The following is a 26,641-nucleotide window of genomic DNA, read 5'->3' on the forward strand; positions in this document are numbered from 1 at the left end:
GTATTGTTGTGTCTGTCCGTGTAACTGTCTGTTTTTGTATTCAGCACTAGACAGTTAAGCACACCTCCGGAGCTGTCGCCAAGGTCAGCACGATCCGGAGCACCACTACACACCACACAACCTGTGTCTGCACCGAGCACCTGCACGTCTGCACGCACCCAGGACTGGTGACTAAGTCTTGTGTTTTGGTTCGGGGCTGTGCCTTGTTTTCGTTATCCCCGCGCTTTACACATTGTTGTGTATAGCCGGGGATTTATTATTTTACGGTCACCAGACCTGGATTATAATTAAAGCACCTTTTTCACTGAAATACTGTTGTCTGCCTTTTACTCCTGCATCACATCACCACTACACTTGTTCCCCTTACCAGCCACTTTGCCACACCCTGCCATGAAGGAAAGAATGTGGATGGCTTCTCTTACCAGCAGGCCGCAGTCTGCCGATCCTTTAACAGAACAGCTGCGTAAACTTGTATCCTTCGAACAGGAAGAGAGGATCCCACCCATGCCCGTCATTCAGGTGAAGGACGATGAAGAAGACTCCCCAAAGATGCTGTCTAGAAAGCTGTCATCCCATAGCCAGAGCAGAGTCCGTCACATCGCCAGCCGAGCCAGGGAAAGGCAGGAAGCCAGCAAGCAAACACTTCCCAACAGCTGCAGCACAGCCAGCGTAGTTCTGCATAACAGGTCCCCGGCTCAGCACTCTACTGTTAACAGACATTCCACAGGTTCCTACATTGCTGGATACCTAAACCATATTAATGGTGCAGAGCTGGTAGACCCGGGCTTGACTGAAGCAGCCTGCACATAATTACGTTATGGCTATAATGATCATTTTTATGCTGAAGACTCCAATTCTGGCCCTACCTAAGAGCCAGAGATATATTTCTTACTGCGACTGTAAATGTATTTGGAAAAACAGCCAACCAAACCACCTGAACATTTTTTTTTGTATTACATATTTTTAAGATGTGTTATATTTTAATCAAAATCTTAGTCTTCCTTTTGATTAGGATGTTGAATGACAGGCTGTACTGTACAGAAGTGGATTCTGTGATTCAGCTTTTAATGTACACTAAAAGAAATACTGTGACAACAAACTTAAGAAACTGCTGCATGTGTCTGATCTAATTACTGCAAAGCTTGTATTTCTAATGCATGACCTATGCACATTTTTAAAAATACATTTCCCATCTGTACATTTGCACAGATCAGAACATCATTGCTTGATGCAATTAACCAAAAACCAATTCAATATGACTGTCTTTAAAGAAAGTGTATCTTTTGTTTTATATTTTTTTATTTTGTCTATGTGTGTGTTGATATAGAGAGGGGGGAGCGCCTAGTGGACTGTTGTGGAACAACACATTATTCTTCCTTGTAAGGGTAGCTGTCAAATCAAAAAGCAGGGCCATAATATTTGGAGCTATGTCTGTTTTATTTCATTTTAAAGGGTGTACAGAAATTATAAAATTTGCAGTTTTGTTGTGTTGTTTTATGCCCCCCATAAGAATGAACAGATTTTAAAGCGGTCACACACAAAAAAAGCTTAGTACAGACATATTTTTCAACCAATGCAATAAAGTCCTAAAACATTAGGAATACAGTACAAACAAACATATTACTTGTGTCTATTCTTGTGTCAATGTTTAATTAAAATATGAATGAACACCTTCTGACTCGTAATCCCCCAGATTTGATATCTATATGTGTAAAGACAAAGATATGAAGAATTAAGTATATAAAATGCAATAACTTGGGGTTGTGGGCAGGAGTGGCCCATTGAGATATGAATTTGTGGGCGATATTTGAACGCATAACCAGACAAATTTGTTTAGTTTCAAGATGTTTTAGGTAATATGAGGAAAATCTTTTTTCCTAATTTAAAACAAACAAAAAACAAAACAAACAGATGATGCAAGGGGGTGAATGATGGGGGGTGAATGGAGGGGGGGCGGGGGTGGACACTACATGTTTAAACAACACATTGAAAACAAAAACTGTTTTCAATAGGCATTGCCATATTTAAGAAAGATGAACATTCCTTAAGCTAGTTCTAGTGTTCATAAACTGAAAGACATGAATCTGTGCGTGATTGACCAGCTGCCTTACGCAATAAGAGGTCAGTGCCATGTTTTATTATTTATTACTTCATCTCCTTGCAATGCAGTATGTACATTTCCAATCTACAGCATGTCCCAAAAGAGGTTAGTTCAGCATAACTTAACATTAATAGGGCTTACTCACCACTACAAATCATTCATGCCTTATTGTGCATTTACACTGGGATTCATCAGAAAACAAAAGTTAATTGTTCGTGAAATATGAGGTAATGTCTCAAAGATTACACACCTGAGCACTTGTTTACACAGAGCAGGAATTATTAATGACTTTAACTTAACCCGGTGCCTAAAAATCAAACAGGAATAGTGTTTTTAAACTGGGCCAAAATGAACTTGACATGTATCTACTCTCAAACCTGAGTAGAACTTATAAATGTTGAATTGAAATATAGCATTCATAATAAACTTTGACCCATTCAACTCCTCGAGACCATTACCTTCAATTCAAACACAAAATGTCTTGTTTTAAATCACTTGACAACACCCATAGTACAGAAATGTTCATTAATGATTAACAAAATGAGAATACGTTAAAAAAAAGAAAAAAAAAAAAGATGTAAAGCTGGTACATTCATATCTCAGAGAAACTCCAGAGTAACAGGAAATTAAAACAAGGTAAAGGCAAAATAAAGCTGAAGCACTAACAAATAATGGCATAGAAGGTCTGTACAGCCCTGAAACACTGTTTAAAAAAAACAAAAAACAAACTAATGCTGAACCTTGTCTAATTTAATGTTAGCATCACAAGGGTATCCATGTATCATAAAAAAATAATAGATGAGTCTCTTCAGTGAGTTACAGGAAAACAATTCCATCTCGGGAATTGTTAACATTTTGTATGATTGATTTTTTAAAGGAAAAAGCCTGGATATAATAGTATTGTTTTTGCACAAGATGCATTTATTACTCCTACTGTTCAGTACTGGCCAGACTGGCATTGGAAATGGATCCTTGGGGGGGGGATAAGCACAAGCCTGAACCAGTTGGTTCTTCTGCCAGTTTAAAATTGATAATGTCAGAGGGGATTAACTGGATCATTAAGAATGTTCTGCCTTTTGATTGCAGAATTCAGTTCACGTATATAAGACAAATAACCAGCAAGACCTAACATTGCAGGTCTAAGCTGAAGTGAAGTACAAAGCAATGGCCTTGGCTGCTGCTGTGCTGATCCTTGTGCTGAAGGAGTTTGCAGCTGCTCAAGCTGTGGAGCCCACGTGTATGAAGTGGAAAAATTTGAATTTACCAAACCTCTTCCAGCACGGGGATGTTGTTCTTGGAGGACTGTTTGGCTTGTATTTTGAAATAATTGTAAAGAACGAGACCTTTAGAACAAGCCCAGAATGGCCAGTGTGTGGGAGGTAGGTGTTTTTTTTTTATCTATCTTTTAAAAAAAGTTTATTAATATCTATGCTAGTAACTGAAGCTGGTTCCATTCTATTAAAACTGAGAAGCACATTTGTTCACACTTTAGTTTTACATAGGTTTTACAGCTGCATAACTAATGGGAATGAAGTTGTTTTATAGTTAAATTGATATTATTGGTTTACTCCAGGAAACTCCGAAGGGAACTTTTTTCCCATATCTACATAAAAAAAAGGCCTCAACTGCTGAGTCCATAGCATATCTATGTCTACATGCTGTATACAAAAAGTGGACATTGTGCTATTATGTTTTGTATTTTAAGATGATCTTCTGTCGGATGAACTCTGATTGATTGTTAACTTGTACTTCAAAGATTGAATTTCAGATCTTTCTTCTGGGCCCAGACGATGATATTTGCAATAGAAGAAATAAACCAAGATTCTACACTTCTTCCAAATGTCAAACTTGGCTATAAGATTCATGACTCTTGTGGCAGAAATCCCAAAGCTCTTGAAGGAGCCCTTTCACTCATCAGTCCACAGGATGAAGCTGCAGCTGGTAGTCAGTGCACTGGAACTGGAGGAGTGCCTGTGATAATCGGTACTCCGTCTTCAACACAATCCATTATAATATCTGGAATGCTTGCTCCTTTTGGATTTCCCTTGGTAAGATTCTGCTTTGTACATTGTAGAAGGTTAGAACATTGCAATGCTTCACATATAGACAGAAGAAAGACATAGGCATTGGAGCAATTGCTAAACTGTAAGTTATTTTATTGGAAATATGAAAGTACCAGCCACACTGTGTGTAGAGTTGTACAGTGATTACCTTCAGTGAAATCATTTCAGTCTGGCTACTAATATTAGGTTTCAAATGTGTGTGTGTGTGTGAATTTTCCTATTGCCTCTGCTTGCTTTTTGTTTTGTTTTGTGCAGGTCAGCTATTATGCCACATGTGCTTGTCTTAGCAACAAAAAAGAGTTTCCTAACTTCTTTAGGACAATACCCAGCGATTTCCATCAGGCCAGAGGCATTGCTCAAATTGCAAAACGATTTGGCTGGACTTGGATTGGTACCATTGCCTCCAACAATGATTACGGCCTAGTATCAACTAGGATATTTATTGAAGAGGTTAAAGCTGCAGGAGCCTGCATTGCTTTTTCAGAAACACTGTCCACAGTCTACCCCGAAAAGGATTCTGTTCACATTGCTGATGTTATCAAAAGGTCGTCTGCACAAGTCATAGTTGTAATTGCAGGGGATAACACAGTGTTCCATTTGTTTAAGGAGCTCCTGCTTCATAATATTACCAATAGGCAGTTCATTGCAAGTGAAGCCTGGAGCACCACACGAATTTTGTCTGATTTCTTGTCAGTTACCAGTGGGGTGCTTGGGATAGCCATTGGGCAGAGATATGCAGAAATACCTGGACTAGCGCAGTTCCTTGTCGATGTCCATCCCTCCAAGTTCCCTGGGAATGTGTTTGTTCGTGAACTGTGGGAAAATTCCTTTAACTGCAAATTACCTACAGTAAATCTCACAGAGCAGGCTTCCAGCAAGGCTCCTTTGTGCAATGGATCAGAGAATCTACGTGAAGTAAAGAATGGCTACACTGATATGTCTCATCTAGGAATTGCTCACAATGTGTACAAAGCAGTGTATGCCACAGCCCATGCACTGCATAATTTGCACTTGTGTCAAAATAGAAGTGGGCCATTTCAGAACAAATCATGTGGCAATATTAATAATTTGCAACCGGGAGAGGTAAAATAAATTATTATTTAAATAACTGTTTCCTAAAATACAGTCCAGATTTAGTAGTGATAAAATAATATTTGTTTCTGTTGGCTGCAACAAGAACAATAGTCCATGCCATAGTTTCTTTGTGGGTGCTTCAAGTGAATAACACCAGAAGACTATAAACATTTAGTACCGGATGAACAGAGAACCTGCTCATATTATGCGCCCATTAATTTAGACTTAAAACAAAATGCAGATACTTATTGATAGTTGTCAAATATTTTGTTAATGGCTAAAATAAATAAAACTAAATCAGTGGTTTACAATAAAATAATAACCATTTTAATATTAATTTTTTTCACAGCTCCTGCATTACTTGAAAACCGTTCGATTCAGAACAAAATTGGGTGTGGAAGTTTACTTTGATGAAAACGGAGATATTCCAGCAACCTATGATATAGTAAATTGGCAGACGGGCAAAACAGGTGCTTTGGAGATTGTAACCGTTGGGCAGATTGATGGATCTGAAATTTACATTGATGATAAAGACATTGTTTGGGCTGGAGGGATGAACAAGGTACCCTTCTTAAGCATTTTGAAAAGTCTCATCTACTCATACATCAGAGAAAAAATTGTACACCAGTTCTGCAAAATGCCTGTAGTTGTGTTTTTGTTAATTACACAATGTTTTACATTCTGTGGCACTATTGATTGCAGAACATTGATGTTTCAAAATTAAAAATTGTTAGGAGCATTGATTGTGATTCTAAACCAAACTGAAAGTGCCTTGTTTAGTATTTTTTTTTTTTTTCCCAAAAATCAGTAAGAACCATTTTAATGAAAATAAATATTTTACACACCATCATAGAAATGTTATAATGAAGTTTTGGTTCTACACCTGTATCTGGCTGCATTTTATTATTATAGCATACAAATGCTTGGATTATAGGTCAATTGAGAGTGCCAGGGTTTGGATTAACCAGTCTAGTGCATTCCTAGTGTTGTTTAAAAGTGTGCACTGTGACACTCAATAAATATAATCATAATAATAAAAAAAATGTTCCTTGCTTAAATGTAGCTATAAATAAGCTTTTCATGTTACCTGTTAACAAAACAAAACCTCACTCCAATTTGAAGTTGATGTGGACAAAATGCTACTTACAGCTCATAAAAAAATGAAAGGCTGTCATTTGTCATGGTTTCAAAGTAATAATAAAAACAAACATTAAAAAATACAGCAACTTGGTATGATGTGGTGAGGCTAGCATACATATTTGCCTACATTTATTGTGTTTGGCATCAGCGTTTACTAATTCTTTCCATGTCCAGGTGCCTGTGTCGATATGTACTGAAAACTGCCCCCCAGGCACCAGAAAAGCTGCCAGGAAAGGGGAACCAATCTGCTGCTATGACTGTATCCTCTGTTCAGAGGGATCAATCAGTAACACAACGAGTAAGGGCAACTGCAAAGCTTTTGTATGTTGGAATGATCCCAAATGTTATACTGTACATGAGTTTATAATGGCAAGGGAACAGACTAGGCACAGTTATAGATTTTGATCAGGAAGGGTTATCACACACACACAAAAAAAGGATATTCTATTCATTGCTGCTGTGCAAAATGTTTTATGGAATCAGATGCAAAAAAAAAAAAAGTGTAGGAAATAAAAATCTAAAACATCTTAATATTTTGTATTGAAGTGCGTGCAAACTGATACTTGCTCTGTGCATCCCAAATATATTATATCGGTGTAATTATCTTCTAGATTCCCTGCAGTGTATGAAGTGTCCTTTGGAATACTGGCCCAATGGATACAGGAACAAGTGCATTCCTAGAGAAATTGAGTTCCTTTCTTTTGAAGACGCAATGGGGATTACTATCACGGCAGTCTCTTTATCTGGAATGTGCATGACTGTGGCTGTGGCAGCTGTCTTTCTGTATTATAAAAACACTCCCATTGTCAGGGCGAACAACTCAGAGTTGAGTTTCATATTGCTGTTCTCAATAACACTGTGCTTCCTGTGTTCGCTTTGCTTCATTGGGCAGCCCTCAGACTGGTCTTGCATGGTCCAGTACACTGCTTTTGCAATTAGTTTTGTTCTTTGCATCTCTTGTATTCTTGTCAAAACCATTGTCGTGATGATGGCTTTTAGAACTACTCTCCCAGGTAAAGATGTTATGAAGAGGTTTGGCTCTACCCAGCAGAGAAACAGTGTATTTGCCAATACATTTATACAGATTATCATATGCATCATCTGGCTTTCTACCAGCCCACCAGTGGCAGACAGGAACACCAGCTACCAAAGTTCAAAGATCATCCTGAAATGTGTTATGGGGTCTGTAACTGGGTATAGTTGTGTGTTGGGGTACATAGGTTTGTTAGCGTGCATCTGTTTTTTGTTTGCATTCTTAGCTCGGAACCTGCCAGACAATTTTAATGAAGCAAAATACATAACATTTAGCATGCTCATATTCTGTGCCGTGTGGATCACATTCATCCTGGCTTATATTAGCTCTCCAGGAAAATACACAACAGCAGTTGAAACATTTGCAATTTTATCTTCTAGCTTTGGTCTCCTTGGGTGCATATTTGTCCCTAAGTGTTACATTATTTTGCTTAAACCGGAAAAGAATACTAAGAAACACCTTATGGGACGAAAATTAAAACAATAAGAAATGTATGCATTATACTATTAGCATAGATACATTATTCACTTTTACTTATTATAAATATTTAGACATTTTAATTCTAAAGGTTATTAGTATTTTCTGGTAGTTACTTTGCTATCAGAAATACAGTGGTTGTAAGCAGTTCTGAAGCTCTGAAGAACTCACTTAAAACCCTTTTAGTAACTGCTGTACTTCAGGTGCAAACAGTGAGAAAACAAGCTTCATAACAAACACGTCATAGATCCCAATGGAACTGTTTGCTTTTCCTTCCTTACCTGTGCTTAAGTAAATAAAACAAATAATACAGCATAGTCCTGCCTCCTTCTCCAAACAATACAACAATAAAAACGTCAACCTAGTTGTATGTATATTTGTGATTTAATTTAGTCCATCTTTATTATTGTTCATTGTGGTGTCACCAGCACACAGTTGAACTAAAACCTGGGTTGTTTTACATTTCCAACACATATTAACATTAAATGCAATCACAATTTTGTGCCTCATTATATGCTTTCAATATCTGCATTATGGCAGCAAATTAATCAAATTATTCAATACTATTTAAAATGTATAATACAAGGTTAATAATCATTTCCATTTACAGAACTTCATTGGAAACAAAAAAAAATACAAAGCTGTGAGGATAAAAACATTTTGGTGTCCCTGTTGTCTCTGTAGCCGGAGGGGGGGCGCAGCTGTGGTGTGCTCCGTCACACACCGGTGGCCCTCAGAACTTGTGGTAGCAGACATTTATTCCTTGGTGACAAGCAGAGCTGTTGCTCCAGCCTATTTACAAAACAAAAAATAAAAATCTCTATTATTGAAAGATGTGACATATTGCAGCCACCTGAATTGTGTTGATGTAATACTACAGTGCTAGGGATCATACACACTTCTTACTTACAAATTATCCAACATACGTGTTGTTCATAAATAGTGTGATAATTGGACCAATTATCAAAAGCCATTCCAATTACCAGCTGCACCCCTGTGCAGCTCTCTTTCTTTCTTATTTTAAAGAATTGTCATTTTAATATAGATGGGGTTCATTACAATAGATGGCCATCGCATGTGTTTTGGGTCAGTGTTGTTTCTGTTTTATCTGCATGGCCTGTATTCCCTGAATTCCTATTTCTTGAACATAATAATAACAATACTACTACTACTACTACCTTTTGTAACTCTGGCAACAAGAATAAAAACTGAAAATGCAAAAAAGTAGTACTATAATAATAATAATAATAATAATAATAATAATAATAATAATAATAATAATAATAATAATAATAATAATAATAATAATCAAAATGCTGATTTATGTTTTTATAAGTGCTACTAGTAAATAAAACATTTCCTTAGCTTGGAAGCTATTTTTTTCTTTGTACTTCATGTAAAAACAAACTGCCTAAAGGCAGATGCCAGCTGCAACAGGCACACAGGCCTCTCTCTGTAGTAGTGCTTGCACTATTGAGATGTAGCTGTGCTGGCCCTGAGGCACAACTAAAGGAAGATGCCAGCTGCAACAGACACATGGGTGGTTCTATGTCTCTTTTTACCTCTAGCAAACACCTGGTCCTGGGTCCTTGAACACTCGCAGGACTATGCCCTGAAGCAGAACTAACACTGGGGCATTTGATTTATTTTTTCTGTTATTTTTGATCAGCATAATGGCTGGAAGCATTACAATGTTTCATAGCTGAGGAGTAAACATGTTGCAAAAAACAAGAGGCAGAAATGTTTGTAGAATTAAAAATAAAACATTTAAAGTGATAACATCAAGGAATCTATATAATGACTTTGTAGGAAACACAAGGGCTTTGTTTACAATGATAATTCCTGATGCAGTTACAGTATAGCAGCATATCAACATTCATTTCTCGTGCACATATCATTGAACTGATACTGTCACATACCTTGTGATGAATGAAGAAGTCATTATAAAAGCTAACGCAGTTACAAAAGCACATAGTCCGGTACGAATTGTATTGCTATTATAATTCATTATGGGCTGTTTAATTGTAAAATTAACTGGTGATGATATATATATATAATATATATAAATTGGCTGTGGCTAATTGTAAAATATATATATATATATATATATATATCTACTTATATATATATAGATGTGTATTGTGTGTATTTTACCACACCACACACATACACACACCATATATATATATTATATATATATATATATATAATATATATATATATATATATATAGATATATGTGACAATGCAATTCACATTTCTATAGCGCCTTTCATCACAAGGATCCCAAAGCGCTTCACACACACACACACACACACACACACACACACACACACACACACACACACACACACACACACACACAACAAACAATTAAATGATTAAATTAAAAACAGTTAAATACAAAATGTAATATAATATAAAAAGGAGAAACCATTTGTTTTTAATTGTAAAATTAGAAAAACTAAGATAACAAAATAGTTTGTAAAATCAGAACAATTTTAATAAAGTCTAAAACAAAAATGTAATATAACTGGAATTAGAAAAGGACAAAAAGAAAATGAAGTTTTGATTTAAAAATCTAAAGTAAGATAACAAATAAAAAAAAGTTTGTATACTGAGTTTGATTTTTTGTGTAATTGACGGATTTTGTAAAGTAAATTATTTTCATAAGGAAGTACTGCTAAATTCCTATCAGGTAATGTAAAATCTTATAGCCCCTTATTTTTTCTGGGATAATAATCAGCAAAAATAATGTATCAGCTATTGATTATAATTTGGTCATGTTATTTCAATATCTTGGCATTCAAATCTCCCTGGAATACACTGATTACCCAACAGGTCACGCATGGCTGAATAATGGCTCATTTATTGTCAGACACCTGAGAAAATGTATAAATCCATTAACTGTGAACAAGAACCTGCTTGATCTGCATGATACCATTATTGTCCGGTTCCACAGATACTTGGCTCCAGTCTTGGTCACCTTACACGAGGTAGAGTCAGGTAATCTAATATTAGTGGTAAACAGGGTCTGTGAAACCTGCCATGTATATTAAAGGACATTAGTTCTATAAACTGTGCAGTGCAATATTTTTATTTTATTTTTTTATAAAGTTCTCTTAAACTGTCTAACAGGTCATGATAACACAGTTGAAACTATAAGGTTATTGAAGGTTAACGTAATCCAGTATAATAATGGCATTTCATTTTGATACCAAACAGACACAGTTGGAAATGTCATTTAGCTTTTGCCAACATAGCTTTTGTTCGTGATTATTCTTGCACGACCGACAACAACTGATTGTGCGCCTAATACTTATAAAATTGTATTGGAAGTGAAAACATAACTCTGTGGTGCCTTTATTCATTATTATGATATGTTTGTAACTATTTCAGTTTTAAATAATGTGCAAGTATGCTGTATGAGTGAATATGGCTTTATTAACTAAAGCTTTACCATCATGATAACGTTAGTTTTCTACATCAAGCAATTCTCCAAATAAATGTTTCAAATCCGTGTCAACAATCTGATGAATTTATTTAGAAAGGATGTAAAATGTAATCACAAGATCCTCCCTCTCCACACACCTGGGAGCTCACCTAGGATACTCAACTGCAACAAAGACTTTTCTTATACGACCAAACCAAATGGTTGTTATAATAGCATTTTTAAAAAATAAATGCAACTGACAGCACTGCAGGAGACATTTAAGGACTTCTTAAATAAAGATGCACATTCTTTAGATTGATACTAACCATTGGGGTGTCAGGGCATGGTTTCATGATACATTTCTGAGCAATATAGTGAAAAAAAAAAAAATACTGATCTCATAGCATGCGACTGTATGTGTCCCTGCTTGACTCCACAAAGAAATAAGGCTTATACTAGATGGTGTAGTGATCAGACAATTAAATCACAATGCAATACAGTTTACATATATAGTTTATTGTTTTGTAAAGGGTGACAATACAGTATTTTAAAAGACAAATTTAAAAATGGGTATTATATACACCCCAATGACAGGTATGGTGGGGGAAGGTGACTTTATACAATTGAACTCTTAAAAGACATTGTAAGACTTAACATTGTTTTATCTAATTAGACAAAACATTAAACTATATAAATATATATAGTCATAATATATATATATATATATATATATATATATATATATATATAGTTGTTTTGTGTGTGTGTGTGTGTGTGAAGCGCTTCGCGGATCCCTAGTGACACTATTTTTCTCAATATCTTTTCACTTAACGTGACATAACATAACATGTATATGTAAGACCTATTATTACATTTTTGTAATAATAGGTCTTACATATTATCCAATACAATACAATACATATATATATATATATATATATATATATATATATATATATATATATATATATATATATATATATATATATATACACACACACACACACACACACACACACACACACACACACACACACACACACATATATATATATATATATATATATATATCTTATGTACTGTATAAAAAGCCTTATTTATAAACTACTAATGAAAACAATATATAGCATACCAATATGTTATTAAAATAGCATAATAATTAAATGCATGCAGAAAGCAATAATTTTTTTCTAAAAGTGTTTAGCTGCTAAGGAAGCAGTCACTATAACTGCCTTTATTTATCTCGACTAATAGTTTACTAGTTAGTTCCTGCTCTGCCCATAAGGGCTTTCTTAGTATTCTTTTCTGGTTTAAGCAGAATAATGTAACATTTGGGAGCAAATATGGCAACAAGGAGACCAAAGCTAGATGCCAAAATAGCAAAAATTTCAACAGCTACTGTGTATTTTCCAGGGGAACTAACATAAGCTGGTATGAATGTGATCCAAACGGCACAAAAGATGAGCATGCTGAAAGTAATAAACTTAGCCTCATTAAAGTGGTCTGGTAGGTTCCTTGCAAAGAAAGCAAACAGAAAGCAGGTGCATGCTAACAAGCCTATGTATCCTAGCAGACAGCTATATCCAATGAAAGAGTCGGCATTGCACTCAAAAATTATTTTCGCAGTTTGATACTTTGTGTTTTTAGTTGGGAGAGGAGGAGCTATGGTCAACCACACAATACATATTACAACTTGGATAAAGGTTAAAAGGAAGACAGTGCCTCTTTGCTGGGCAACACCAAACCATTTCATGAGATTATCACTGGGTAAGGTAGCTTTAAATGCCATTATCACAACAATTGTTTTTACAAGAATGCAAGAAATACAAACAACAAAGCTTATTCCAAATACCATATGCCTCAGCAGACACGTCAAGTTTGTAGGCTGCCCAATAAAACACAATGAGCAAAGAAAACACAGTGTCAAGGAAACCAGCAACATAAAGCTCAATTCAGAATTATTAGCTTTTACCACTGGGGTGTTCCGATAGAATATAAAAACGACTAATATACCAACTGATAAGCCGGCTCCGAGTAATGCAATGGTTGTCAAGCTGATTCCCATAGGATCTTTATATGACAGAAACTCAATTTCTTTTAACACGCACTGGTTTCGTCCTTCATTTGACCAGAAATCTGGTGGGCAATCGAAGCATTCAATTGAATCTACAAGAGAAATATAGAAACCCCAAATCACTCTTCAAATAAGGCTGGCAAGATAACAAATTGACAATAGTTGATTCATCAATTAGTCCAGACTTGTATAACATGTTTTTATACATTAGAATGCAGATATTTGAAGAAAAGATACGGCTTTATTGCATCAGCTTGTGAAGCATTAACACAGTCGAACCCTTATGTTTCTTATATTTAAGGTATGCATTGCTCCTACCTATTTCACTGCTAATTCTTCCATCTGCACATGGTATACAGTTAAAACAGCAGACTGGCTCCCCTTTCCTGGTCGCCTTTCTTGTGCCGGGTGCACAACTTTCACTGCAGATAGACTGAGGAATCTGGAATTGGAATAGGCCATAAATACATTTTGAATGTTCTGTTCAATTCAAATATATTATATTTAAACACAAAATTTGTTTAAATATAAAAATTACACTTGTATTTTTCACAGAACTCTGTAATGGGGAAATGAAAAACAAAACTTCCAAAAATGAATACATGTTCTTAATAGGAATATAATTTCTATATATATAAAAAGAAAAGCAGAAAGCAGAAAGTTCAAAGCATAAACATTTTTCAGTTGCACATTATAAAATAGACAGCTAGATAGAAATGGCAAAAACAAAAAAACACTCTTAAACAAATTGAGCTACTGTACTGTTCTAGAGTCAGAGTTCCAAAAGATATCGCCTTCAATTAATGATAGTTCTTTCCCAGCAGGAGCTGTTTCATCAAAACGACCGACGGTTTTAATGTGTACGGCTCCATCATTAGTCTTCTGCCAGTTCATTATGTCATAGATTGCAAGTGCATCCCCATTTTCATCAAAAGCCACCCTCTCTCCTAAATGATTGGTGAAATTGACGTCCTTTAAATAATGCAGAAGCTAGTAAGAAAGAAGCAATGAGTTATTGCCTTTATAAGAATGATGAAAATATTGTGTAAAAGAAAAGTTTACTTTGCAATTTTTATTATATATACAAAGGCAGTGCATAAACTCATATTTATTTGGATATATGCAGTGTAATATGAATTTATCCCAAACATCATGAATTCAATGTAAATTATAGAATCTACTAGGAAATCAAGTTACGTTGTAGTTACTTTGTTATTAATGCAGCATATAAAGTAGCCAGCAGAATGACTTATACAGTATATAGATCACAAATGTATGTGTATTTGTATATCTGTAGTCTGTTATATAAAATACCAAAACACGATCACAAGAAATACAATAGTTCTAGACCTGTATTTTTATTTATTTATTTACCTGCCAGGGCTGCACAATTGTGATGTCTGCACAGGTATTGTTTTCAAATGGCCCTTTTCCACTCTCACAGGACATCAGGTTGTGCAGGGAATGTGCTAAGGCATACACTGCTTTATACACATTGTAGGAAGCCCTCAATTCTGATACATCACTATAGGCTGTGTTCTTATGCCGAATGTCCTCTGAACCTGTGCAGACTTTGCTCCCAGACAAAGCTGAGGAATTGTGTTTATTTATATTTTCTTGGAATTTGCATCCAAACATTGTTTCCCAGAACCGGACAATTAAATTATTACTGGGGTCAAAAACAGGACGGATCTGAAGGAGAAAGTGTTCCAGCCCTGGGATTTCTCCTCTACGTATGGCGATTCCTATTGTCCCACCAAAGGAGGCAAAGTTTTCCTTGCTGGCTAAAACAGTGGAGGTACTCCACGCTTCACTTGCAATCCACTGCCTGCCAGTGACGTTTTGCCGAACGATTTCTTTCACCAGCGGAGTGACATCTGCTTCTGATGCAAACACTACAATCACTTTAGCTGTTGACTGAGTTATAGTATTGACTATTTGAACAACTTTCTCCTTTTCGTTGACTTTGGGTATAGTTTCTGAGAAAGAAATGCAGCCAAATTTCTCAACTTGCTTGCTGAAGGTTTTGACAGCATACTGGCCATAGTCATCATCGCTTCCTATAGCCCCCACCCAGGTCCACCTGTATTTTTTAATAATTTGAACCATTGCTTTGACCTGAAAGGTATCGCTTGGAATTGTTCTGAAGAATGAAGGGTACTCTTGTTTGCTGCTCAAGCAGGAACAAGTGGCATAATAGCTGACCTACAGAAGTCAAGATAAAGAGCATATAAAATACACATTTGGGACAAGAAACAAATTAATGGACATATTCAATTGTTTTAAGCAAATATAAAGGTGCTATAGGTTTTGCAGTGTAGTAAATAATTGCAAACCATATGTGTTTCCTGGTTTGTATCACATGGCACGTTAAATTAATTATATTCAGTTCCCTTTTTACTTTTAATTTCTGCAAACATTGTTTTATCACGTCAAACAAAAATACTTTTCATGAAGATGAATATAGTAAAGAATTTCAATCCAATTGACATTAATGAACTGTGGCTGTGATTATTACTATTTTTCATGTAACTGCCTGGCAACACATGCAATCCAGTAATTTATACTTGATAATAATACCAACAATAATGATGAGTAAAATTACAGTTCATTATGAATACACAGCAGCCTCTTGTTTTCTTAATTAGTTTATAGTCATTACATGCTAGTTTGTGATAAGTAACTGGAGTAAAGCCACTCCAGTAATTTATCAAACCTGGAGAAGGAATTATAAGCTTTGCATATATTTTAGGTGTAATGTATTTGTTCATTATTAAGGTGTAGTTGGGATGAATAGCTTTTCCTCTTACAGTAAATAGATATTCAGCAATGTACAGAGAAAAAGACCAGGAAGGATGTGTGAATAAATTGGCTGGTTAAATTAAACAGAAATAGAGAATGTATTAACATTTTTTTTTCATTTAAATGATAACATAAAATACTGTTATGTTATAATCAGGTTATAAGTAGTTGTAACCCATTATTTGAAAAAAAAAATGCATATTAATACTGCATATTAATCTCACAAAAGATTACCAGAGGCATCCGGAATAGACCCAGAATCCTTGATATTACAATAGAATGCGTTGAACCAGGATCTCCAACAACAGCAATGACAGGAGGGAGCCCTTTACAGCTGTAGTCAGTGATAACCTCCTCCAGACCTCCGACAAGAGCTGCTGCTGCTCGGATTGCCACTGGCAGCTTCACACAGTTATCATACAGCCTGTAACCTAAAGTAATGTTGGGAAGAAGGGTCTGGTCCCTGTTTATTTCCTCTATAGCAAAGATCATTGTCTGTGCCCACTGAAATCCTGAGAAATCAAAACTGTTACAAGACGAAACTGTCAGTGAGTTCTGACATCAGCCACATACCAACAAGAACTTGAACTGCCCACTTGCTTTGCAAAGAAAACCCATTCAAAGCTATTATCAAAAGGTTTAGTCTATACAACAAAGCTTGTATATCACAAAACATTTTAGATGACATTAACCAGTTTAGTCGTAGCTGATAAAAAAAGCTTACAAAGTATATGTGTACAATACTAATAAAAACAGATCAAGTTAATTACAGCTTGTGTAATACTCACAATATTGGGTCTGATTCATAATAAAATTAAATACAGTTAATACATTAGACAACTTGCTCTTACCTCAAACATTATCAGTGTATTAACACATGAAGCATTAACTCACCTGTCACACCCCCACTGCTCAGGTTTAGATTTAAAGGTTAATTGTGGCACTACTGTTGTAAAATGTATAGCAAATATCCCTCCTAAAATAATATCTCCATTTTTATATAAACCATTTAACTCAAATTTTTCTTGAATTTTGCATATGGGTTCTGTAACAGCAGGTGCTGAAAAGAATAAAGGCAGAAATAGAGATAGATACAAAATGACTTTCATTGTTAACAAACCTTGTAATATTGTTCTCATGTAGGAAATGTCCTTTAAATACAAAATGTTTTCCTCCCCTAGAGATGTAGCTGTTGAACAGCATACAAAGTAACTCCCACAGAAGTCTCAGAGCTAAATCAAGGAACACATGTGGTTTGATAACACTACCATACTTCATTATTCACGTGCACCATTACTTTGCTTGCTATAATGAATTACGTTTGTGACACAAACATAACTGCTGTAGCACTGACAGGCAGCAATGACGAAAACATGCTTTATGTAATATGTTTTATTTTTTAAAGAAGTGTCCCAATTAAAACTCTGTTTTAAACCAAGTCCATTATTTTGTAAACCTGTGGATCATTTAGTAGAGCTGTGCTCAATCCTGTTAGTAATCTCAATAATTCTCAAACCTACAGCAACTGTTTTAATTTGCTAACCAATGAGCTATTCACAGCACCATTGTGGAGGAAGTGATTTAATTTGTGTCCACAAAAAAATGTCCAACATAACTGTGTCATGAGTTTGTGCAGAGTTGTGTTCAGAGCAATGCTCCATGGTGTCAGCCCCACCAAAAAAAAAACACCAGGAGCGTCAACTAAATTCGAACACTATCATCAACGGCCATACAGACCACTGTGTTGCCAACCCAGCCAGAGCCTTATATAGACAGAGTTTGGCCAACTGTCATAGGTGCCATGTTGTCAGCAAACAGGTGCACACGTGCACGCTACACAATGTAAATCAATGAGGAAATCCGTGGTACAAAACCGTTTTATTTGTAGTCATAAGTTATTAAAATCTCATTAAAAAAAATGATGGTTGGGTGCATTTTTATTAAAAGAAAATTCTACCGGTCGATCATCTGTAAACTGAGCGTTAAGTTATATTAAGACATTGTCTTCTACTTGCCTGCTCAAGTAGCCTAAGTACTGTTTTGCTGGCTGGCTTCGGAGCTGTGATAGAAACTGTCTTTTTTTTTATTTTTAGAATTTTTATAATTACAAGGGAATCGGTGAAATGTCAAATCTTCACAGATTACAACCACATGATGAAACACATTTTTTTTTTTTTTTACCGTCGATTTAGGTCACATGATTGGGATTGACCAATCAGCTGCCGGGATTCGCCGATCAAGAAAGATCAAAGGTTGGCCAAACTCTCTCTATATATGGCTCTGAACCCAGCTACTTCCTATGATTGATGAAGGCCTTAATCCAAACATAATTAGCACAGCTAAAGTGTATGTAGGTGTTTTCAGATTAACATGGTTTGTTCAATTTCACCAAGCCCAGCTTTTGACACCCAGTTTTGTTGTGCTAAAATATTTACAATACATCTGTATAAGAAGACATTAATTATTTTTATTTAACAAAAAATAAAAATACTGAACAGTTACTAATCAACTGCAAACAACCCTAGACTTTATTTACACTCAAAAGAACCCTTGCAGAACATAATTGCAACACTGTGCAAATTAGCAGCTCCTCCTGCATGAAAATATTGAGAAAAAACTGATGAGGTAGAACTCATTATACAGTGCGATTCTGTCCTCTTCACTGCATCCACAAGGCCTTGTGGCATACCTTTTGTTTTTATCCCAGAAGGACTTGGTACACGATCTGGGAGTCTAAAATCATTGAAGCAGTTTTAATTTCATTAGAAATTTCTGACCTGCAGACAAAATGTGATGTATATAAGTTGCTTGTAAACTTGCGTTGCCGGCGCAGAGATGTCATTGTTAAGTACCGTCACAGATTTCCATGTTCCTTTCACTGTGTTTTTAACTATTGCTGTCTCCAGCTTTGAGACAAATGGCATGTGTAAAATAAAACAGCGTTTTGATATGCCAATGCTTGAAAAGAAGGGGGATGTTGTTATCGGAGGGCTGTTTCCTGTTCATTTCAAGGATGTGGAACCAAATCTGTCCTATCTTTCCCAACCCGACTCGTCTAACTGTGAAGGGTAAGTATATAACAGATCCTGAGATACAACCCATTCTAAATGTAGCTAACATACTTAATGTAGTGTGTGTATTTCAGAATCAATATAGTGACAACTAAACAGAGCAGTCTAGAAATGAAATGCACTTAACCATACATAATCAGTTACGTACGTTATTGATTTTATTTTCTTCAAGTGTGTGTGTGTAGTGTGCTGTTGTCTGTATTTATTTTAAAAGAACATTTGCTGTTCATCATTGCTAACACAGCGTTTTGTTCAGGTTTGATTTTAGAGCATTCCGCTGGGTCCAAACCATGATCTTTGCAACAGAAGAAATAAATCAGAATGCTACACTTCTACCTGGTGTAACTTTGGGTTATAAGATTGCTGATGCTTGTGACAGCATTCACAATGGTCTGAGGGGGTCTCTGTCCTTAGTGAATGGCAGAGATAAAATAGCTTCCAATAGTCAATGCAATGAAACCACAGCTGTTTCAGCCATCATCGGCTTAGCTTCATCATCACCAACCCGTGCTATTGCCCACACCATTGGACCCTTTGGAATGCCACTGGTAAGCTGAAATATCATCATAAGGTGTTGTTAATGTACTATCAAGGTACTTTTCTCTTTGATTACTTTTGTAATTCTCCTCTATTTTAATTAATTTTGTCTCAATCAAAAAAGTAAGAAAATAGAAATTTCTGGGAAAAATGTGTTCAGTATATTAAAAAATATTTTGGTAACACTTTAAGGATCTGTTATAAACAGTCAATAATGTATCTGTGAATGTGCTATAAAGGTGTTATAAGCTTGTAAAGCAAAACTGTTTTCTGAAAACATGTACTACGTCATGTTTAAGAAACTTTATAATAAACTGTACAGATTGATGCCTGATGCAGGGTCGATATATAATTGACCATAGGCAGAATAAAGAACCAAGCCATCTCTCTGTATTTTAAACCTTCACAGGATGACAGGATTTGACCACATACTTCACCAAGTAACAGAGTTGGCTACTTGGTCAGTGTAGAAATAACCAGCTGGTTATGCTGTATGTATTTCTTGTTACTAATGGTCAAAACAGCCTGTTTACATTCAAATGGTGAAAGATCTTTCTGTAAGTGTTGAACATCCTGCTAAAAAAAGGAATGGTAGACTACTGTATTTGTTTTGCAATTTAATTGAATTTTGAAGTAAATAAACTAATGTGTGCTCTGTAAAATATATTCCTAATGTGCATGTATGTGTTGTTTATACCACATTTCTATGTCATTTTAATTTAATTAAAAATGCTGTTATTAACTTTTACTAGGATCAGCTTATTTTAATGATTAAACTGTGGTTGGTGGCGTGAATGAACAGTACTCATATTAAAATTCAAAATTCTGTATTAAAGTTTGGTTTTGTTACAAATAGATTTATTTTTATTCAGCTAAATGTTTTTTTACTATGAGTTAAAAAAAATAAAAAATACACACCCTGAAAAAAATGTATATGTAAATGGTAAATCGCCATATTTTACATCTTGTTTTATCTAAGATTATCCAGAATATACTATGAAAGAAATTCCCTTTCAAATAGTCAATGTTCTCAATAGAAACAGAACTCTGTTTGCATAAACAAGGTTACTGCAACCTCTACAAAGAAAACCTGCTATGCAACCCAGCACGCAGCTGGAACAGGGTTAAATGGTTAGCATGGTGTTGGGTTTCAGAATCCTAGTTGTGCTAGGCTCTTTTCATTGTGATAAAAATGTGCTCCTCTAAGAAGGACCTTGGGAGCTGAAGTCAAGGTACAGCCACTGAATTATTCATTTATTCACTTTCCTTTTCTATGCAATACTGTATAGGCATATTTTCCCTAATGTTTACTCTACTGTTTAGGTCCTAACTACCCATGTTAGTGTTATAAAAATAATATTACTACTTAATAAAATTAACATTTATTTGTTTCCTTTGAACAAAATTAGATTACTAAATGGTATAACCCTATGTGTCTATGTCTACAAAGGTACGTTTTAGATCGAAGATACTGCTTAGTAAACTAGACTTTTCTTACAAAGAATGGACTTTAATTTTGATTTGTATTTATTTGTTTAAAATCTTGGTGTTTTTCAGATCAGTTATTTTGCCACGTGTGCATGTTTGACAGATAAACGGGAATTTCCAACATTTCTCCGGACAGTGCCCAGTGATTTATTTCAGGTCAGGGGTTTGGTTCAGCTTGTGAGCCATTTCGGGTGGACTTGGGTGGGTGCCATTGCAACAGATGACGATTATGGCCGTTATGGCATCCAGGCATTTACTGAGCAAGCTAAGGAGAGAGGGGTCTGTGTTTCTTTTTACGAAACTATTCCTGATGTTTATTCTGAGGAGAAAATAAAACAGATTGTGGACATCGTGAAAAAGTCAACTGCAAAGGTCATTGTAGTCTTTACAACTGAAGGAAAACTCTATGAATTGCTTATGGAAGTCATAAGACAGAATATCACAGACAGGCAATGGGTTGCAAGTGAAGCCTGGGTAACAGCTGCTCTGCTTTCCACAGAGGAATTTTACTCAACCTTAGGTGGAACAATTGGCTTTGCATTTCGCAGGGCACAAATCTCAGGACTTCGTGAATTTCTCCTGAGGATACAGCCTTCTCCCAGCCCAGAGTCTGTTTTAGTGAACATGTTTTGGGAAGAACTGTTTCAATGCAAGCTTAATTTCTCTGGGGGTGATCATACAGATCCACAAGCTAATGTCTGCACCGGCTCAGAAGACTTAAGGGAAACTAACAACATCTACTCGGATGTTTCTCAGTTAAGGGTTTCCTACAATGTGTACAAGGCAGTCTATGCAGTAGCCCATGCATTGCATAGCATGCTAGAATGTGACACTAAAAGACAGCCACAGGGAAACAAGACATGCAAACCAGTGTTTCCTTTTGAGCCAAGACAGGTAAAGAGCAGCCTGATCTTCCACTACAATTTGCAATGCTGGCTATACCATTGGTTTTATTAATAACATACAATATTATAGTTTTCTTACTCATAACACTCCATAGACGTCTTTGTAATAAAATACTTATTTATCATAAAACTTAATTATTTGATAACCATCTACTTGGTGTTTACCAAGCTACTATTTTTTCTCTTGCCTCAGGTATCTACAGTGTTTATCTACACAGAAGTGTAGAAGCATTGTATCTTTAATCTTTAACTCTCCAATATTTCCTATTTGTTTTACCTTAAAGCTACTTAGTCACTTAAAAGAAGTCAATTTCATAAATCAGTTTGGAGAAATTGTGGATTTTGATGAAAATGGAGAGCCGGTGCCTTTATACGATATTATAAACTGGCAGAAAGATGCGAATGGAGTTATCAAGTTTGAAAAAGTTGGTGGTTTTGATGCATCTGCCCCATCAGGAGAAGAACTGGTCATAAATGAACAGACAATAGTTTGGAATGGTGATCAGCATCAGGTATGTCTAACTCCTTACCATATTAATGCATGTGCAAAGTATACTGCAGCTTTGACAGTAACTCATTGTTTTCCATTGTTACATTTTTGTATAATTTTGTGGCATTAAATATAAGAGGTTTGTGTGCCGCAGGTTAGCAGTGTTATAGATATTATATTTGGAGGCTCAGGCCACAAAAGAGCCCTTGCCAGTCCCTTCTTCATTTCCAGTGGGGGACAGTCAGGAACAACATTCTGAGCCCTGTTAGATCATCATTTTAATTTCCTTCTGCATGTCCCACTGGGAGGCTGCTTTCACGCCCCCACACCTGGCATTAGGGCTCAGATTCTCAAATGGAATTTATCAAAACAAAAGCTAACTCCAGATACCCAGGGGACAGAGATGAAAGAGTTGTAATATCTCAGAACACGTTTTATCCATTTTAATCTCTCTCTCTCTCTCTCTCTCACTCTCTCCCTCTCCAGCTGTTTTTTTTTGCTCCGGAGCTGACTATATTTTCAATCTGTGCACCTAAAACACCTGTGAATGGCCTAATGTATTAAACATATTAAAAGTTAGATTGTTAGTGATTCCCTGTTGAGGCTCGCTCTCTGATCACTTTTAAGATGTGCATCTGTTAAAACACATAGTACATTTCCCCTCTCCTTATATTGTATAACAGGGGTGGTTGTTTAAATGAAGTAGTTCAGGTATGGTATTGGATGCAATCTGTAATCAATCTCAGTGTTTGGTATGTTTAAATGGTGTTTGTATTTGAATCGTTGCCTGCTATATGCTATTCCAACACAGTGAATACAATAATAATAATAACTTTCTACCTTGGAATTTCCAGGTGCCAAGTTCAGTTTGCAGTGAGAGCTGCCTTCCAGGCACGAGGAAAGCTACCCGAACCGGGGAGCCAATCTGCTGTTTTGACTGCATTCAATGTGCAGAGGGAGAAATCAGCAATGCAACCGGTAGCTGAATTTTATACAGTTGTCATTACAGAAGTACAGTATACAACACTGTTAAAACAACGGGCACGTCGTTATTGATTTTCAGCCAAAGGTTTAATGAAGTTTCAATACCGCTTCAGGAATCTCTACTACTTCCTTTATTTTCTGGTTCTTATTTACTTATTATTTTATAAAAAAACAAATGTAATTACTGATATTATTAGAACTTATAAAAAGTTTTTTTTTTTTTTTTTTTCTTTGCAGGTTCAGACGAATGCACCAAGTGCCCTCCTGATTACTGGTCTGATCGGGACAGAGTGAGATGTGTAGCGAGGGAGGTTGAGTTCCTGTCTTTCCAGGACACCATGGGCATTGCTTTGGTGACAGTGTCTTTACTAGGGGTCTCCTCAACAGTGGCTGTTATTGCTATTTTCTACTGCTTCAGGAGCACCCCTTTAGTGAGGGCTAACAACTCTGAAATCAGTTTCCTCTTGTTGTTCTCGTTGATACTTTGCTTCCTCTGTTCGATTACCTTTATCGGTGAGCCCTCGAAGTGGTCCTGTATGGCTCGCCATACAACCTTTGGAATCAGCTTTGTCTTTTGCATTTCCTGTATTCTTGCGAAAACCGTTGTGGTGCTGGCAGCTTTCAGAACAACCCTTCCCTCGTCGAACGCCATGAAATGGTTTGGCCCACTGCAACAAAAGGGCATTATTTTTATCTGTACTGTCATTCAAGTGCTTCTGTGCACTGTGTGGTTAGTCAGGGCTCCCCCATTCCCATTCAGGAACACCAGCTATCAAGGTGGGAAGATTGTAGTTGAATGCAATGCTGGGTCCATTCTGGCTTTCTATCTTGTCTTAGGATATATTGGATTCCTGTCTTGCATCTGCTTTGTGCTCGCTTTTTTAGGCAGAAAGCTGCCAGATAACTTTAACGAGGCGAAATTCATTACATTTAGCATGCTTATATTTTTTGCAGTATGGATAACCTTCATACCAGCCTATGAAAGCACTCCTGGAAAATACACTGTAGCGGTAGAAATTTTTGCTATTCTTTCTTCTAGTTTTGGACTGCTCTTCTGTATTTTTTCTCCCAAGTGTTATATCATTTTGCTGAAACCAGAGACGAATACAAAAAAAGGGCTTATGAATAAGCCATCGTCTATTGCCCACTCTTAATAAAGAAATCCATGATTTAATATGCAGTTCATTTTTTTGTGTCTTTCTTTGCTGTATGCTGGCCCTGCACTGCCAAAATATGGGTTGCAACAGTGACTGCCACAACTTTACAAGTATAGTTTAGTTACCCTCCTGCATTTACACTGGTTTGTTAAAATACACATTATTCGTCAAAAACATACTGTACAGACAAAATATATGTTTATACTATGTGGAAATGGAATCTAATATTGTTCTGTTGAAGAACATTTTTAGTAAACATTTTTAAATTTTTAGTATGCCATCTTTGAATGTAAACATCAATCTCTTTCCTACTTTCACCTGAAGGATCTTTGAGGTCCTGAAAGCTTTTAGTCCAATAAAAGGTATCACATCTCCTTTTCTTGTTCTATCTTAGTAAACAACAGAAAGTCACGCACACAAGCAAACACAAGCTGTGGTCAGGTAGCATTGCAGGTCCCATAACAATGACATTAGTTCTGTGAAAGCTAAGAAAAATTAAAGAAACTTTTCACAAACTCGAAAGTCTCATCTGGTAAAGGCACAATTGTGCCCTTGTTCAAAGCTGACATTTGTCAATACTTCCATCTAGTGGCCTTAGTAAGTATGTCTTTCCATATTTTTAATCTTTGCACTGTACTTTTCCTCTCCCGATCACTTCATAGATGAAGTTGTTGTATATGTAGCGCCATTTCTGCCAAAACTATCCAGCCATTAATTTGTCAATTTGTTTGTCAGTTCATGAATTTGTCAATTTGTCCGGCAATTCATCCATAAATTCGTCAATTCATACAGTAATTCATAAACTTATTTGTTAATTCATCTAATAATTCATTCATTTGTCAATTCATTAATACGAAAGGCTGTTAGTTTGACCTACAAATTTCCAATCAACCAGACCAACTTCCCTGCAAGGTTCCCAGCAAATTTCCAACTGTCAATCTCGCACTGTGCCGAAAACACTGCAACCTTTCTAGCCAATGGGAGCACACACTAATAAAAATCCAGCCACACTCAAAACTGCTTCAACCAATAATACAGCAGTTTATTAGTAATGGCGTTTCAAAAGATATTCTAGTTAACAAGAAACTCGACTTGTAACAATTGTTTTTTTTAAATTATTATTATGATTATATTTATTGAGAGTCACAGTGCAGACTTTTAAACAACACTAGGAATGCAGTATATTGGTTAATCCAAACCCTGGCACTCTCAATTGACCTATAATCCAAGCGTCTGTACGCTATAATAATAAAATGCAGCCGGATACAGGTTTAAAAACAAAACTTCATTACAACATTTCTGCGAGGGTGTGTAAAATATTTAGTTTTTATTAAATTTGTTCTTACTGATTTTTGATCAAATATTAAAACAAGATACTCGACGCCACTGATTTTCAATAGAGAATTCCGTCTCACTGCGCGCAAAGCATTGTGGTATATACAGAGAGTTCAGCAAAAAAATAAAAATAAAAAAAATTCTATGGAGTGAATGGAGGCGTACTTGGCGTAATTTCACATTTGCCCGAGGCCTTTTGAAGAAAACGGCAACATTAGAACAAATTATGACAATACGTAATTATTATGAAAAATGCTGTTTTCTGGGCACCGTACCGTTCGGAAGCGTTAAATCATTTAACAGTCCGGTAATACCGGTCACTTTAAAAATACATAACATTACAACATAAATTATTATCAAGCCACAGCAATATAGTACAATAAACTAATTGCAGGTAGCTACTTGGACAAAGTAGGTAAATGTTCATCCTTATATTTGTTATAAAATGATTTCACAAATAATTAACATACACAAAAA

At 35.9% G+C, this 26,641-nt stretch overlaps 4 protein-coding genes across 4 annotated transcripts in view; 3 read left to right on the forward strand and 1 right to left on the reverse strand.

The window, feature by feature from the left end:
- Positions 1 to 1,562, forward strand: part of LOC121323457 (1-phosphatidylinositol 4,5-bisphosphate phosphodiesterase eta-1-like) — a 32,054-nt gene extending 30,492 nt beyond the window's left edge. The window contains 1 exon segment of the mRNA XM_041264546.1: positions 294 to 1,562. Coding sequence (XP_041120480.1) covers positions 294 to 810 — 517 coding nt within the window. The 3' untranslated portion in view covers positions 811 to 1,562.
- Positions 1,563 to 3,265: 1,703 nt separating this feature from the next.
- LOC121323458 (extracellular calcium-sensing receptor-like) lies at positions 3,266 to 7,897 on the forward strand. The gene is made up of 6 exons (XM_041264547.1): positions 3,266 to 3,480; positions 3,870 to 4,149; positions 4,420 to 5,247; positions 5,588 to 5,800; positions 6,553 to 6,676; positions 6,990 to 7,897. Exons 1-6 carry the CDS (start codon positions 3,266 to 3,268, stop codon positions 7,895 to 7,897), a joined length of 2,568 nt encoding a protein of 855 aa, XP_041120481.1.
- A 4,640-nt stretch (positions 7,898 to 12,537) lies between these two features.
- On the reverse strand, positions 12,538 to 16,716 carry LOC121323382 (extracellular calcium-sensing receptor-like). Its single transcript, XM_041264417.1, has 6 exons — positions 16,432 to 16,716; positions 15,066 to 15,600; positions 14,770 to 14,966; positions 14,158 to 14,385; positions 13,714 to 13,837; positions 12,538 to 13,487 (listed from the first exon to the last, which is right to left on the reverse strand). The coding sequence occupies exons 1-6, from the start codon at positions 16,687 to 16,689 to the stop codon at positions 12,580 to 12,582; spliced, it is 2,250 nt and encodes a 749-aa protein (XP_041120351.1). The 5' UTR covers positions 16,690 to 16,716; the 3' UTR covers positions 12,538 to 12,579.
- Positions 16,717 to 19,152: 2,436 nt separating this feature from the next.
- LOC121323459 (extracellular calcium-sensing receptor) lies at positions 19,153 to 24,826 on the forward strand. The gene is made up of 6 exons (XM_041264548.1): positions 19,153 to 19,265; positions 19,537 to 19,816; positions 21,363 to 22,187; positions 22,483 to 22,710; positions 23,543 to 23,666; positions 23,910 to 24,826. The coding sequence occupies exons 1-6, from the start codon at positions 19,153 to 19,155 to the stop codon at positions 24,824 to 24,826; spliced, it is 2,487 nt and encodes an 828-aa protein (XP_041120482.1).
- Positions 24,827 to 26,641: the final 1,815 nt, after the last annotated feature.

This window comes from Polyodon spathula, chromosome 11 (assembly GCF_017654505.1).
Source record: "Polyodon spathula isolate WHYD16114869_AA chromosome 11, ASM1765450v1, whole genome shotgun sequence".
In the NCBI taxonomy this organism is placed as follows: domain Eukaryota; kingdom Metazoa; phylum Chordata; class Actinopteri; order Acipenseriformes; family Polyodontidae; genus Polyodon; species Polyodon spathula.